The sequence below is a fragment of the Eschrichtius robustus genome, chromosome 10 (assembly GCF_028021215.1).
Source record: "Eschrichtius robustus isolate mEscRob2 chromosome 10, mEscRob2.pri, whole genome shotgun sequence".
NCBI lineage: Eukaryota > Metazoa > Chordata > Mammalia > Artiodactyla > Eschrichtiidae > Eschrichtius > Eschrichtius robustus.
Genome location: NC_090833.1, coordinates 35458005 through 35472856, shown reverse-complemented (window position 1 = coordinate 35472856; position 14852 = coordinate 35458005). Strand labels below are relative to the sequence as shown.

Here is a 14852-nt window from a genome sequence, read left to right as displayed (position 1 = left end):
GTACAGTTAAGAACTTGCCTTTCTCTGCATTTGCAAGGGCAGTCTAGATATACTGGGTTAAGAACATCCACCCTGAGTCAGACTGCCTGGATTCAAAGGCCAGCTCTAGCACTAGACGTGTGATTTAGGGCAAGGTCCCTAGCGTCTTTGTGCCTCCGTGTCTTCACCTATGAAATGGGAATAATAATAATTCTATCTCACAGGGTTGTGTAAGAGTTAAACCATGATTAAATAAATATATACCAAGTGCTTAGAACAGTATCTGGCATATAATAAGCACTATGTATAGGATGGATATTATTTTTCCAAGCCCATAAAAAGTCCACTATGTTTCTCAATTTCTGGGAAACCTGTCTCTCAGAGAAGTCCGGAGCAAAACTATGGGGCAGGTCTTTCACGTCACTGGTCTCATATTCTAGGATTTTAAGTGGTTTTCACACTGGCTAAGATCAAACTCACTATGGCCTCACGATATCCACGAAACAAGTAATCTTCAGACTAAATATCCTATGTGTCCTTTTAATAGTAAAGAATGAACTAATTTGGTGTTTTATTTTTGATCCAAGTGTCTTTCATGGCAGACATATCTTTATTCTTACCGAACTCAAAGCCCACAAGAGCATATCAGGGCTGAGGGAGGGAAGGCCCTGTGAATTTCCCTGTCTATCCAGTCCTCCTCCTTGCTGGGGAGACTGCAGGGACGTACGTGACTTATGCAAAGTCACTCTCAATACATGGAGAAAGAGACCCAGAGTCACAAGGACACACAGAGAAAAGGGCAGGAACTACCTGCAAACAGGAAGCAACAGGAATTCAAGATGGCAACATTTGCTTAAACATCCTCAGAAAAGGTTTCTGAGCACCAAGAGCCATCCTGAAAGGGCAAGAAGATGGAGGAAGTACCAGAATGAGAGGGTTGGACTTTTTCCGGATGTCTACGCCAGCCTCTGCGTTGTCGTAAATGTTGTTGCCAGCGATCAGGCCTCCGCCCTCCAAGCGAAGAAAGATGCCTGACGCTCTGCAGTGGTGAATGTGGTTCCTGAGCATGATGATCTAAGCAGAGAAGAGAGAGCCATTCATTTTCCTGTCACAAAGGTATTTTAAAAAACTGCTTGGGGAATACCTGAGTCTTCCTTCCCGTCTGGTCCGTGCAGTTCTACCTGATACCACACCAGCCACTCTCCGCCATGTGCTCGTGAGGACTGAGCCATTTCCGTGTCCTTCCTGGCTTTGCCCTACAGGCACTGCACCAACCTCACGCCAGTTCTTTACTAAAACCTGGATGGAAGCTTGGCCCTGAGCTCCACATTCACAGCCTCTGAGCAGGATAAATAACTGGATGATGGCATGGAAAGGATGCTTAGAGAAGGTGTGATTTAGTGGTCTGCAAACTCTACATGCAGTGCAGTTACATGAAGATTTCCAGGGGTCCAAGGGCATAGCTACTTTGAATGGAATCGAGTGCCAGATCCACCACTTCCACATGTGCCTTTGCTGAACTTCACCTGCCTGAGGAAGCACCTGAGGGTAAAGTACCTCGTAGGCTGTCCTCTCCCACCTTCCCTTTTGCTTTCCACTTTTAAGACAAATACCCATTCTTGCCCGCTTTGCATCTCTCTTGCTGTATTATTATACTGGGGTGGAAAAACCAATGGAACTCCAAGCTAAGAGACAATTACAAGTGTTGGTATAAGATAAAGAAGCCTCTTTAAAACAAGGTACCATAACTCAGTAAACAGCTTATTACGGGGATGCACTGCTACTTACATTCTCTTTTTAGCAATTCTGAAAATCTAGAATACATATTGTTTTAAACAACTATGTATTAAAAATGAAATGCACTACGTTAAGGTAAATTGTGTACTAACAATAAACACTGTATTACATTAGGATAAAACTCTGGGAGGGGTAAAGTATAATGGAAGTACAATTTCAAGAAGCTTTCTGCTTAGGATGGGGAAAGTTGGAAAGAGCATTGCTCCCACACTTACAACAAGAAAATACAAAAACATAACCTTTCTTGAATCCATCAGCGAGCTGAGGTTGCAGGACAACCAACTAGCCTGGAATCTAAGGGAAACAGGCACCTTCAAGGACATGAGACGTGAGTACTTGTTTGTCTGAAAAGACACAGATGCCATACTGGCCAGTAAGAAGAGTTCAGCTAACCGTTTCCATGAATTGTTAAAGGCCAGTTGTGAACCAGTGAGAGCACAGAAGCCCCGGGAGCAGCTGCATCTATTCACTTCTCCATGGACCTCGCCAGGTGCTCATGGACAAAGACTGAGGGCAGGACGAGAGACGGGAGACAGCCTCCCTCCTGGTGGGCACTTGGGGGAAAGTACAGCCACTGTGGGAAAAGTACCACCACTGTGGGAAAAGCACTAAGCCCCTCCTGGATTTTTCTCCCCTAACTGTCCCAAAGAACAAGCCTTAAGCAGCTGGGGGAAGGGCAGCAAACCCAGTGGCTCTCAAGGGAGGGAACAGAAAAACAATAAACCCTTTACCCCTCAGGGAGGTGGGAGGAAAATATCTTGGGCCTCGATCATTAGAGCCCCCCTAGTGCTGGGGGGTGAGGCAGGACCACTGAAAAGGGCCTAGTGCCAAGGTCCTAAATCCACCGACACAGCACCTTCCTGAGACTAAGGATAAATGCCAACACGAGAGGCTCCCTACCACCCACTGTGCCACCAGGCTGCCAGCCAGAGCCATGGCAGTGGCCTGCTGCTGGGAGGGGCAAGAGCACGGAGGAGCAGATGCAAAGGGAAGACCTAAAACAGAAAAGCCCACTGGCAAACCAGCCAAAGAAATGCAGGAGGAATCGGGAGCCTGTGGTTCACTGAAGGTAATAGTAAAAACAAAATCCAAGCGTCACAGAAGAGGCATGCCCATTCCCACACATAAACACCATTTACCTCTGTCTCCACCGTCTATACAAGATACCTCACTTCCAACTAAAAATTATCAGATACCCAAAGAAGCAAGAAAAAAAAATCATGGTCAGTGATACTTTTATTCATTCCCTCTGCCAGCCTCTACCCTCTCGGGAATGTTCTGGAGGGCAGAGGTAGGGCGGCTGCCCTCTGGCCACTGGATCAAGGCCTTGCTCCTGGCCACAGGGACCAGCTGAGTAAGCCGGCACTCCTGTCCACAGCTCCCCACTTGTATTAATGCCATTTGATATATGTGTTCCCGAAGCTGCATACTCATGAGACACCATGGGTTGTTTTAGTCAAAAGCCAGCCAAAATCAGCTTTTCAGGTTCCTTTTTGGAGACTCACTAGGAGTAGTTGGCTGCACAATTCCTGCCACAAGTTCCCTGGGGGCAACAGTTCCAGAGGGCTACAACGAAAGCTGTTTAACTTTTTGTCTCTCCTTGTCCATGACTCCAATTACCACCTGCTCCCAAGTCTGCACGTCAGGGCACATCTCTCTTCAAAGCTCCAGCCCTACGTAACCAGATGGCACCTCTGCCTGATGTCACTGATGCTCCAAAGTCAAGGTGCCCAGAACCGCACTCAGCATCTTTCTCTCCACATCCTAACCTTCTCAGCTTCTCAGTTCCTGCCTTTGCCTCAGCCACTCGCACCAGAAATCTAGGCTGCATAACCTCGACCACTCCCCTCCCGAGGTTCTCCTCGCCACCTCTCTGGACTGCCCTGTTCCTCCTCTCCATGTATGGACCCTAATCATCCACTGCCCGCACTGATTGTGTCTCCAGTCTTGTTCCCCTCCACTCCACTCCACATAAAGCTGACAGAAGCTTTCCAAATGCGGATCTGACCACAATTCTCTGCTTAAAATCTTGCAGTGTGTTCCCACTGCCCTCAAGACAACTCCCATCTCTCTGACGAGACACCTGCCCCTGAGCTGACTGACTCCTGCTGACTAGCCCTCACCTCACGCTCTGGCTGTTGAGGTTACTCGCGACTCCCTGAGTGTCCTGTGTCCTCTCTATGTCTGGGCCTTCCCGCATGCCTCCTTTGCCTCACAGCTTCACCCTGCCAACTCCTAGTCTTCCTAGACAGCTTGGCCAGGCACCATTCCTCTGGGAAAGATTTTTTTTTAAAGTCTTAAAAAAAAACACCAAACACATTTATGGAGTACTTGTTATGCACGAGACACACTGCTAAGCACTTTATATATATATATGCATATATATGACCTCAGTCAATCCTCACCACACCTTGGAGCAGGTAGTATCATTAGTCCAAAGGGCATATAGCTAATAAGGGGCAGAGCCAGAATTTGACTCAGAAGCCACACTCTTAATAACTATGCAAGGAGGAAAGCCCTCCTTGAGGGCTCACCCCAGATCCTTTCATCGTGGTCCCCCTGAGAGCAAAGCTGTCACCCACCCCTTTTATTTGACCTTTACCTTTTATTCTCTGTTCATAGCACAGTTTTATATTGTGTTTTCAGGGTAACACCATGTGAAATCCTGTTTGGAAATGGGTAAAATACAATTAAGATGCAACTGCTGTTAACCATTCTAGAAGCCTTCAAAGACCTGCAAGACTCACATGTGACATCTGTACAATGCCCTTCAGTTTTCTAAGTGCTTTTGCCAATATTATGGCACTGGGTCCTCACAAACCCCCAGTCGAAGAGGTGGGGCAGTATTTCCATTTCACACGAGAGGAAGGTAACGTTCACAGTGAATTAGAGGAGAGGTGAGACTCAAACCTAGGAGCTATGTCACGCTTCCTTCTAAAAGGCCATGTCTTTCCTTTTAGAAGCCTTTCCCATCCTGAGCTGCTACTGTCCTGTGGTGCCTGAGGGGGTTGCAGGTACGAGGCGCTGATGGCATGCAGAGCAGGATGACCCATTCTTAGCATGAAGTCCATACATCTCAACGGGGCTTTCTAGGCCCTGGGCAAGGTGGATTCTGCTTACCTCCCCTGCTCATTTTCCAACGGTCCCCACCACACTGCTGAACTTGGCCTCACATCCAGGCCCCAGCACAGGATGTCTGCTGCCCGAACCCTCACTGTGCACCTCCTTTTCACCACACGCAGCCCATTTTCTTTGGTTCTCTTCTCCTCATCCTACTCAGCTTCGACATCTCCTCGTCTGGGAAGCCTTCTCAACTACCCGCACAGTTTGGATCACAGGCAGCGATCACGTCTCCCAAAATTATCTTGCATCCAGGCTAAAGAGCCCTTGTTCCTTCTACTAGGAGTTGGGTGACATATTTGAGAAGCAGCATAACATATCAGCATAGTGAAAGGAGGTGGAAGACCTGGGTTCTAGTCCCCATTCTGTTCGGCCTCTAACCTGCTATGTGATCCTGAGTGAGTCACCTTCCTCCCTAGGCCTATTTCCTCTTCTGTAAAATGGGAAGAATAGTTTCTGCCTCATCCAAATCAGATGATGGACATGAGGCAAGTGTGTGTTATAAGCTTAAAAGATGATTTTTTTAAAAAATGCATGCTAGCACCATCCAAGCCCTCCTGCGTACAGCCACTGAAGCCCTCTCACCACTCAAAAATCACGTTCCTTGTGACCCAGCGAGGCCTCATGGGTCTGTACAGTAAGTCTTATGACAGCACCTTGTTATTATGTATACATCGCACCTTGCTATTATGTATACATCGCACCGCGTAAGTCAGGTTCCGGAAGATGTTTCCTTCCATCTTGGCTCGGCCATAAGAGCAAACGAAGACGCCTCCCTTCCCATCCCGGAACAGGCACTTACGGATGAGGCAGCCCTGCACAGAGCTGGCCAGCGCCATGGCCTCCCTGTCCTTCTGCAGCTCCTGGTGTAGTGAGTTCAGCACCAGGCAGCTGGGCAGCTGGATGGATGCTCCCGGCAGTGGTGGGCCCAAAAAGGAGCCCCCCAGGACCGGCCGTGGGCCCTGCACTTGGTAGGACAGTCTGTACGTGAGCTGGTCCTCATCCTCATCCTCACCGCTGGGACTCAGGCCTCCATCGCTGCTGTCTGGGGTCCGGGCCACCCTTTCCCCATCACTGCCCACCTCTGCCTCCTGTGAGCCAGCCTTGGGGGAGCCAGTTGCTGGGCTGGTAGGACTCTGGCTACCCTCAATGACAATGCCACAGGTTCTTGGGCTCCAGGCCTGGTCCCTGCTTTCCAGGTCCAAGGACATTAAAGAGTCAGAGTCCTCTGTCGGGAGCACGCCAGGAGAGGACCTGATAAGCCCTAAGAGATGCGTGTAGGCCCAGTTGTTTTCTGAGGACGGGTGGCCCTCAACAGTCACAGAGTTGTTTTCACTGCCCACGAATTCACAGTTTTCCAGGACACACAGGGGCACATTGTGCAGAAAGACATGGGTGTTTTTGAAGGTGCAAAACTTCACTTGGCAGGTGCCCGGGCCATGGACCTGGATGTGTCCATTCTCAAAGTTGCAGTTGTCAAACTGGACGTGACCTGAAGTTGTCTGGGGAACGAAAGAGAGAAAATGGGTGTAACAGGGATAAGATCTGTTCTGCTAGTCAGAGCTCTAACTGTTCTGTAAGGGGGTGGCACCTGGAAAGGCCATCTGTCCTGCTGGTCATGTTCCCTTCCCCACAGGGCAAGGGTCTTGCTAGCCCCAGGAGGAACCAGGAGCTGCTGTGCATCAGAAGGAAGATCATTTGGAGCTGCCTGCCCTTCCCTCCTTCCAATCCCGAAGGGCAGGGGACAAGAGTGGAAACGGATAACGGCAGAAAAGTTCACTTTCTGGAGCAGGGCCTTTCCCCAAACCCTCAAATCTCAAGTAAATTCCACCAGTGCTCATGAAGCGCTTAGTGAGAATAAAGAGTTGGGGGCGGGGTGGGTAACATGGAGAAGGGGAAGATGCTGAATGCTCAGAGGGATGCTGGGTGAAATGGAATCGATACGTTAATACTGGAGATGAACCAGGAGACCGTCGCTCAAGGGAGAAACGATGGAGGAGAGCTTTGGATTCTCACAAACACAGGAACTGGCTGGGATGTGAGCCCAACTTTACCAAGCCCTCTGATGGGTGAGGGTCCCACGTGGTGTCTCAGTTACACGGAGACTGTGTCCCACCAGGCGGTGTTCCTCCGGTCTCTCCTTCCAAAGCACTATCCCTTCATTCGAATCCTCCCTCGGCCCTGCGAGCCTGCCTCCACCTGAGCCTGCAGCCCTGAGGTTCACCACATAGGCCAGCCTGGAGTGTGGACTCAGGACAGAGCTGGGCAAAGCTGGAGGGCTGACAGAGGCCAGGGTGGGCCAGGAGGGGCTGAGCTCTGCTAGGGCTGGGCCAGCAGTGGGAGGCCCAGACACAGGTGCTGGGAAAGTCTGCGTGGGAACTGGTGCTGGTGCAGAACTATGGCAGGAGACAGCAGGCCACGTCCCTAAAGAGGGGAACAAGGTGTACTGCCGTGACCAGGTGAGTGCCCTGAGCAGTGGCTAAGAGTGCAGGCTCTGGGGTCCAGCTGCAGGGCCCAGCTCCCAGCTCTGCCTCTTCCAGGTGTGTTATCTTGGATAAACACATCACTTCTCTAAGCCTCAGTTTCTCTGTCTGCAACACGGGGCTCACGAACTAACAAAGCACCAGGCACGGAGCCAGGCACAAAGTTGGCACGTGAGGAAAGCCAGCTGTTATCATCTGGGGTCAAGGGACGTGGAGAGCAGAGAGTTCTCTGGGGTGGGGGTACTGCTCGGCCCTACAGAATAGCCCACCTGAGACCCTCAGCCCTCCAGGCCTGACGGAGAAGCCCAGCCACTCCGCACTCCTGAAGAAGAACTGCTTCTGGATTCCACGCCAAGCTCCATGAGATGTACCTGAACCATAAAATGAGGTAGTAGTGTCTCATGATCCCATTTAGTAATCCTTGGACAATTTTACATTCTCTAGCAGTGACCTCCCTTGACAGCTTGTCCCAGAACTTAACTCCCCTTAACGTCTCTAGTTCTTCCCTATGGCTAACCTAACTTTTTCTTGCTGAAATTTAAGTCTATTTTCTCTTACTTGGTCCTCTCTGTAGAAAAACCCCGGCTCTCTAGAGACGCAGAGCCATCGCTAGGGTTCTCCTCAGAAGTCATAAAAAACGGCTGTGAAGTCACCCTGGCCTTTGCATTTTTCAGGCAAGGTCATCCTAGCCCCTTGTCCTGCTTTTAGTTAAAAGACAAGCATGGACTGAGCACTAATATATGCCAAGCACTAAGCCAGATGGTGGGCTGGGCTACAAAGAAGTCTACGGCCAGGACCCACCCCTTGAGGATCTGCAGCTGCACTTGTGAGGGGGAAGTGGAGGCTGAAGAATAAATGACTATGAAATGTGGAAGGTCTGGAAACGAACCGCTCTTCCAGATCTGCAGATGAGCACAGAAGGACCCCATCAGTTCTTCTGAAATGTTCTAAGTAGCAAACAGCCTTTTAAGCTTCCAGGGAATGCAGAACAATGTAATTTCAAAAGTGGTTAGACTCAAAGGCCTGGATTTGAGTTCCAACCTCACTAATTATCCACTTGAGAAAGTTACTCAGCATCTCTGAGCCTCAGTGTCCCTCATCTGCAAAATGGGGACACACCTACTCTGTCTACCACAACTGTTTGTTGTGGGGATCAAATGAGGCCACAGATGGAAAGTCATCTATCTAATGATTACAGGCTTTGGACCCTACCTCTGTCCCTTACAAAGTCTGAGACCCTTGTTGAGGCTCCATTTGCTCATCAATAAAGCCAGCTGACACTACCCATCTTAATCATGGCTGTAAAGCACGTGGCTGGCACACGGTAAGTGCATCATAAGTGATTGGTGGCATAATGATCATTACGAATGTGAGAGACAACTTGGTTGTTATTGGTAGAATAGTGGTAATATAATTTTTGTTGACTAGGTACAAAATCCATGTATCACAATCAGATTCTAGGCAATGCAGCTCCTGGCAGTCTACAGCTATTAGCTCTAGACTGCTCTGCCAGAAGCTACCAACATCCCAACACATGCTTGTCTTTGAAAACAACTGCTCTGTTCCTAGAAGGAATGTGTTTTACTGATATTTCCTGATCCTCTCTCCAGTCACCCTTGGCAAAAGCCTGACCTTCCTTGACCCTCCGCAGAGTGGGGCTAATGTGCTGAAGGTCACTGGCCTGCAGAGCCCCCCTCTTTGGCCATCTCTCTGGGAACGCTGCCTGTTCTCTGCTTCCTGTCACCATGTGGCATGTGGCATGTGGCACGCTCCCGGAGCCTGGATGCTCTACCTGTGGCCCCAGTTGGTCCAGGTTGGAAAGGAAGAAGCACAAAGCAATTTTGGCCTCCAGTGCAAGGCTCATTTTTTTAAGTACAGCTTTTTCAGGAATAAAGCAGAATGTTGATCTCTACTGATCCCTGTGCCTCTTTCTCAACTGGTGCAGAACTCAGAGGAGTGTGTTATAGGACTAATGACTGAACTCTCTCTCTTTTAATTCCAGCAAAAAAAGGGTTACAAACCCACTGAAAAGAGGCCAAGGCCCAGGGTCAGGCCGGGAGAGGCTATCCATCTGAGGTAGACACCCACCTTAAACATGAAGGGTGAGAACCAGGCTGGCATGAAGACGAGGTTGCACAGGCGTGTGGTTGAGCACTGCTGGTCAATGCTGGCTAGCAGGGCCACTTCGCCCAACTTCCCGTGGCCTACGATCTCCACGGGCACCTTCAGGATAATTTCACCTTGCTCTTCGTGCAGACCTGGGAACAGCAGGATTCGGTCAAATAGGCTGGACATGGCCAGGGCACTGCCTAGGCTGTGAAACTCATGGCCTGGCCCAACACTCAGTGTACGACGTGTCCTCCTCCGGCGAAATAGAGAAAAGCAGACAGAGGTCTCCAAGATCGCGGCATTCTTGGTCCACATCTTGGAGGCAAGGTAATGCTGCTTGAAGGCCTCCCTCCAAGACTCAGGTTCCACATCAGGCTGGTTGGGCCAGTTGGGGTGGCGGCACTCGGTGTAGCCCAGATACAGCTGCCGCCAGCGAGTCCTATCAAGACTGAGAATCAGTTCATACCAGGCCCTGCACACTAGGCTGCAACGGCCCAGGTCGGGAAGGGGCAGGTAGGCTAAGATCATGCGCCACAGCTCCAGGGGGAGGATGCCAGCCTCCATGGTCACCTGGGAGACAGACAGAACAAAAGAGGTTTTTGTCTACGCTGCTTACAGTCCCCCTTCTTAAAATATCCCCTGCCTTCTGACCCCAGGGGTGAACAGGCACCTAGGCCCAGCCAATCACAGGACTCCACCCACTGAGTCAGAATCCTTCCCTGGGATTTTTCTACCTGCAATCAGCAGGGAAAACTTTCTTTTCTCTTAAAGACACTATAAGGATATGTATGACCCTGGAACTGCTGGCAGCCACGTTCCCTACCTTATGGATAAAACCTTGCGTTACCAAAGCCAAGGAGAAACGAGGAGATGAAAGATGAAAATTGAAAAAGAGAAAGAAACATAGTGAGTATGTGTGTATGTGTCCTGGTGGTATGATTCCAGATTCCTGAAGATGCCCTGGAATCTTCAGTTTTCCTTCAAGTCTGTGAGGTACCTCAATGGCCTTCTAATAAATTCTCTTTCTGCTTAAGCTGGTTTGATTTCAATTTCTGTAACTTGTAGCTAAAAGAGTTTGGACTAATACAGAGGGAACCCACCTTTGGCTGTTACTGTCCTAGAGCTGTCTCTCCTCATCACGGATCAAATCCTCATGGGAGGGAACCTCAGGAAAACTGCTGCTGAGGTTTGGGTCCTGGCTCTGCCACTGGTTACTAATGTAACCCTAGTGTCCCAAGCATCTACTGGGCTAGCTGTCCAACCATCTGCTCCCATGATTTTTGGGGGGAAAGTATCCATCCCCCCACCAACAGTTTATACCACTTGCTTACAGAGGTAGGGCTTTCCGCAGCCGTGTGTGTGGAATAACACTACCCAGACCCCTGGCTGCAAATGACTAGACTCTGGATGGCTCCACTGGGCCACTGAGATCTTTAGGGGAATGTGAGTTGCAATTCTAGAATCAGATTGACTTCTTTCCTGAATGGAGGGGAATGAATGGCTTGTTTCCTAAGCTATAAACTCAGGAATAGTTGTTGGTGACCATTTTCTCTGGGGGCAGGGGAGGGTGGAAGCAGAAGAAGCTGGTCTGCATTGAGAGGAGGATGAATGAGAGACACAGAAAAAAGCAGAGAAAAGGGCAGAAACAAGGGGCATCCCAGTGTCACAGCTCCAGTACTGCACTGCAGGTCACACTGCAGGTCACAGCTCCAGTCTACTCTCAAAGCTCAGCTCCATCCTTGCCTTTTGAATCCCTTCAGCTACCTCTGTACTCTTCTAGTAAATTCTCCTTTTTGCCTAAGCTGGCTTCACTGCATTTCTGTTGTGTACACCTAGTTTAAGCTCTCTCATTTATCAGTGTCAGTTTCCCCACCTAAAAAACAAGGCGGCTGAATTAGATGACCTAGAGCAACTTCCAAGTCTGAACCCTGTAAGGTCTCTAGACAACTAGAAACTAAAACTGGAAACAGGGCCAACTCCATCACTGACTTTAATAATCAAGTTGTCCACCTCTCCAGGGCCTTAGTTTTCCCCTCAATTTTATAAAAATGATGATCAAACTTGTCAGCCATTATTCCCAAGAAGGCTAAAAACACAGATGTGTGATTACCTCTGATAGAAATTCTGAGCCTCCTCCAGACAGGTATGGCTTTAACTCTATAGGATTAGTATCAGAGCCCAGGTATGCAGGTTCTTCCATCATGATCACCCAGTGAGACTTTATGAAGTTCTCAGCAGCACTGGAGAAGAGCTGGCTCTGGACTGGTAAGCATGATGTAGAGAGGAAAGAAAGGCTGGGCTCCTGATACTGCAACTCCCCCAGGCGAACACAATTTTACTCATGGTGGTTTCTGTGACACCCGTGTCTCCTGTTCCTCATCCCTTCTTTAGCCACACCTTCCCAGCCTTTTAAGGAGAAGAATGTTCTTCTATCCCTTCTCTAACCATTCTCTAGCTAAGTGATCACATTCATTCCCTTGATTTCAACTACCAGTGTAAATTCAGGACCTCAAAATCTGAATTTCCAGCCCCAGCTGTCTCTTTCAAGCTCCATACATGAACACCCAATTGCTGGCCAGACATTTCTACCTGAATGTTCCACAGACACTAAAAACTCAGCATCGTATCCAAAATGGAACCTCACCTTCCAATTTAGACCATGACAGAATCCCTAGAACTGGATTCTCCCGCCTGCCACAAGCGAGGCAACAGAATACATGCTCTCAGGCACTGAATAGCAAGCCACACAGGACTGTGATCTTAGAGAGCAAGGAAACAGGAGGAGAGTGCATGACTGCTCCAGCTGTCATCTTGGGGCACCTTCTCATTGTGGGGTAGGGAGATGGAGCCCAGGCAGAGTGATAGTCTACTGAGCAGGCCAATTTGAGTTATGGGCTGAAGTGGCTGAAATCTGCGAGGCAGGGTACCTAGAGGGAGTGAGTGACACAGAGTGAGGGTGGGTTTGGTGGGCAGTTTCTTGGCTGAAAGCTGGACCACACGTGCACAGGGTGGGACTTCCACAGATCTAGTGGAAAATTGCCTTCTCTGGGGTAGGTGGTGATACTAGAGATCAGGCAGAGCTGGGAGATCATGGAATTCCACCCAGCATATGGAGCATTCATAATGAGACTCAGAAAGGATGTGCCATGGGAATAAATTCAAATCGGAAGAATAAAGTCAAGGTTCATAGGATCAAAGGGTTCTGCCAGTAACTTATGCCTGCTAGAATGAAATTTAACAGTCCTAAAAAAAAAAAAAAAAAGGACAACATAATCTAGACTCCCTCAACGTGTCAGCTACAAGATACTGTGATGTTGGCATAAGAAAACTAGAGAGTCCTAAGACCCAGTTCCATCCACCAGTGGGCAGGAACCAGTCCCTGCCACCAGGAAGCCAGCACAAGCCCTTGGACCCTCATCCACCAGGGGGCAGACACCAGAAGCAAGAGGAGCTACAATTCTGCAGCCTGACGAATGGAGGCCACAAACACAGAAAGTTAGACAAAACAAGATGGCAGAGGAATATGTCCCAGACGAAGGAACAAGATAAAACTCCAGAAGGACAACTAAGGGAAGTGGAGCTAGGCAATCTGCCTAAAAAAGAATTCAGAGTAATGATAGTAGAGGTGATCCAAGATCTCGGAAAAAGAATGGAGGCACAGATTGAGAAGATACATGAAATGTTTAACAAAGAGTTAGAAGTTTTAAAGAACAGAGATGAACAATATAATTACTGAAATGAAAAATACAGTAGAAGGAATCAATAGCAGAATAAATGAGGCAGAAGAACAAATAAGTGAGCTGGAAGACAGACTGGTGGAAATCACTGCTGCAGAACATAATAAAGAAAAAAGAATGAAAAGAAATGAGGACAGTCTGAGAGACCTCTGGGACAACATTAAATGCACCAACATTCACATTATAGGGATCCCAGAAGGAGCAGAGAGAGAGAAAGGGCCTGAGAAAATATTTGAAAAGATAATAGTTGAAAACTTCCTTAACATGAGAAAGGAAACACTCAAGTCCAGGATGCACAGAGAATCCCATAGGGGATAAACCCAAGGAGGAAAATGCCAAGATACATACTATTCAAATTGACAAAAATTAAAGACAAAGATAAAATATTAAAAGCAACAAGAGAAAAAGCAACAAATAAAATACAAGGGAATCCCCATAAGGTTATCAGCTGATTTTTCAGCAGAAACTCTGCAGGCCAGAAAGGAGTGGCACGATATATTGAAAGTGATGAAAGGGGAAAACCTACAACCAAGAATACTCTACCCAGCAAGGCTCCCATTCAGATTCTAGGGAGAAATCAAAAGCTTTACAGACAAGCAAAAGCTAAGAGAATTCAGCACCACCAGACCAGCTTTACAACAAATGCTAAAGGAACTTCTCTAGATGGAAAAGAAAAGGCCACAACTAGAACCAAGAAAATTACGAATGGGAAAGCTCACCAGTAAAGGGAAACATACAGTTAAGGTAGGTAATCATCCACACACAAATATGATACTTAAACCAATAATTGTGAGAGGAGGAGAATACAAATGCAGGATATTTAAAACACATTTGAAACTAAGAGATCAGCAACCTAAAACAATCATGCATATATATAGACTGCTATACCAAAACCATGGTAACCGCAAACCAAAAATCTACAATAGATACACACACAAAAGAAAGCAATCCAAACACAACACTAAAGATAGTCATCAAATCACAAGAGAACAAAAGAGGAAGGGAAGAAAAAAGAACCACAAAAACAAATCCCAAACAATTATCAAAATGGCAATAAGAACATACATATTGATGATTACCTTAAATGTAAATGGATTAAATGCTCCAACCAAAAGACATAGACTGGTTGAACAGATACAAAAACAAGACCTGTATATATGCTGTCTACAAGAGACCCACTTCAGATATAGGGACACATACAGACAAAGTGAGGGGATGGAAAATGGTATTCCATGCAAATGGAAATCAAAAGAAAGCTGGAGTAGCAATACTCATGTCAGACAAAATAGACTTTAAAATAAAGGCTGTTACAACAGACAAAGAAGGAGGTTACATAATGATCAAGGGATCAATCCAAGAAGATATAACAACTGTAAATATATATGCACCCAACATAGGGGGACCTCAACATATAAGGCAAATGCTAACAGCCATAAAAGGAAAAATTGACAGTAACACAATAATAGTAGGGGACTTTAACACCCCACTTACATCAATGGACAGATCATCCAGAAAGAAAATCAATAAGGAAACACAGGCCTTAAATGATACATTAGATCACATGGACTTAATTGATATTTACAGAACATTCCATCCAAAAGCAGCAGGATACACATTCTACTTAAGT

The 14852-nt window shown here is 47.6% G+C and overlaps 1 protein-coding gene across 8 annotated transcripts in view; it reads right to left on the bottom strand.

The window, feature by feature from the left end:
* FBXO10 (F-box protein 10) overlaps positions 1–14852 on the bottom strand; it is a 72531-nt gene that overhangs the window by 28965 nt on the left and 28714 nt on the right. For all 8 annotated transcript variants that reach the window (XR_011075104.1, XM_068552075.1, XM_068552078.1 and 5 more), the window contains 3 exons: positions 9468–10058; positions 5577–6398; positions 904–1053 (listed from right to left, as the gene is read on the bottom strand). Coding sequence is in view for 7 of the 8 variants with exons in the window: in XM_068552075.1 (XP_068408176.1) it covers positions 904–1053; positions 5577–6398; positions 9468–10052 (1557 nt within the window). In the remaining variant the exon portion in view is untranslated. The remainder of the gene's footprint in view (positions 1–903; positions 1054–5576; positions 6399–9467; positions 10059–14852) is intronic.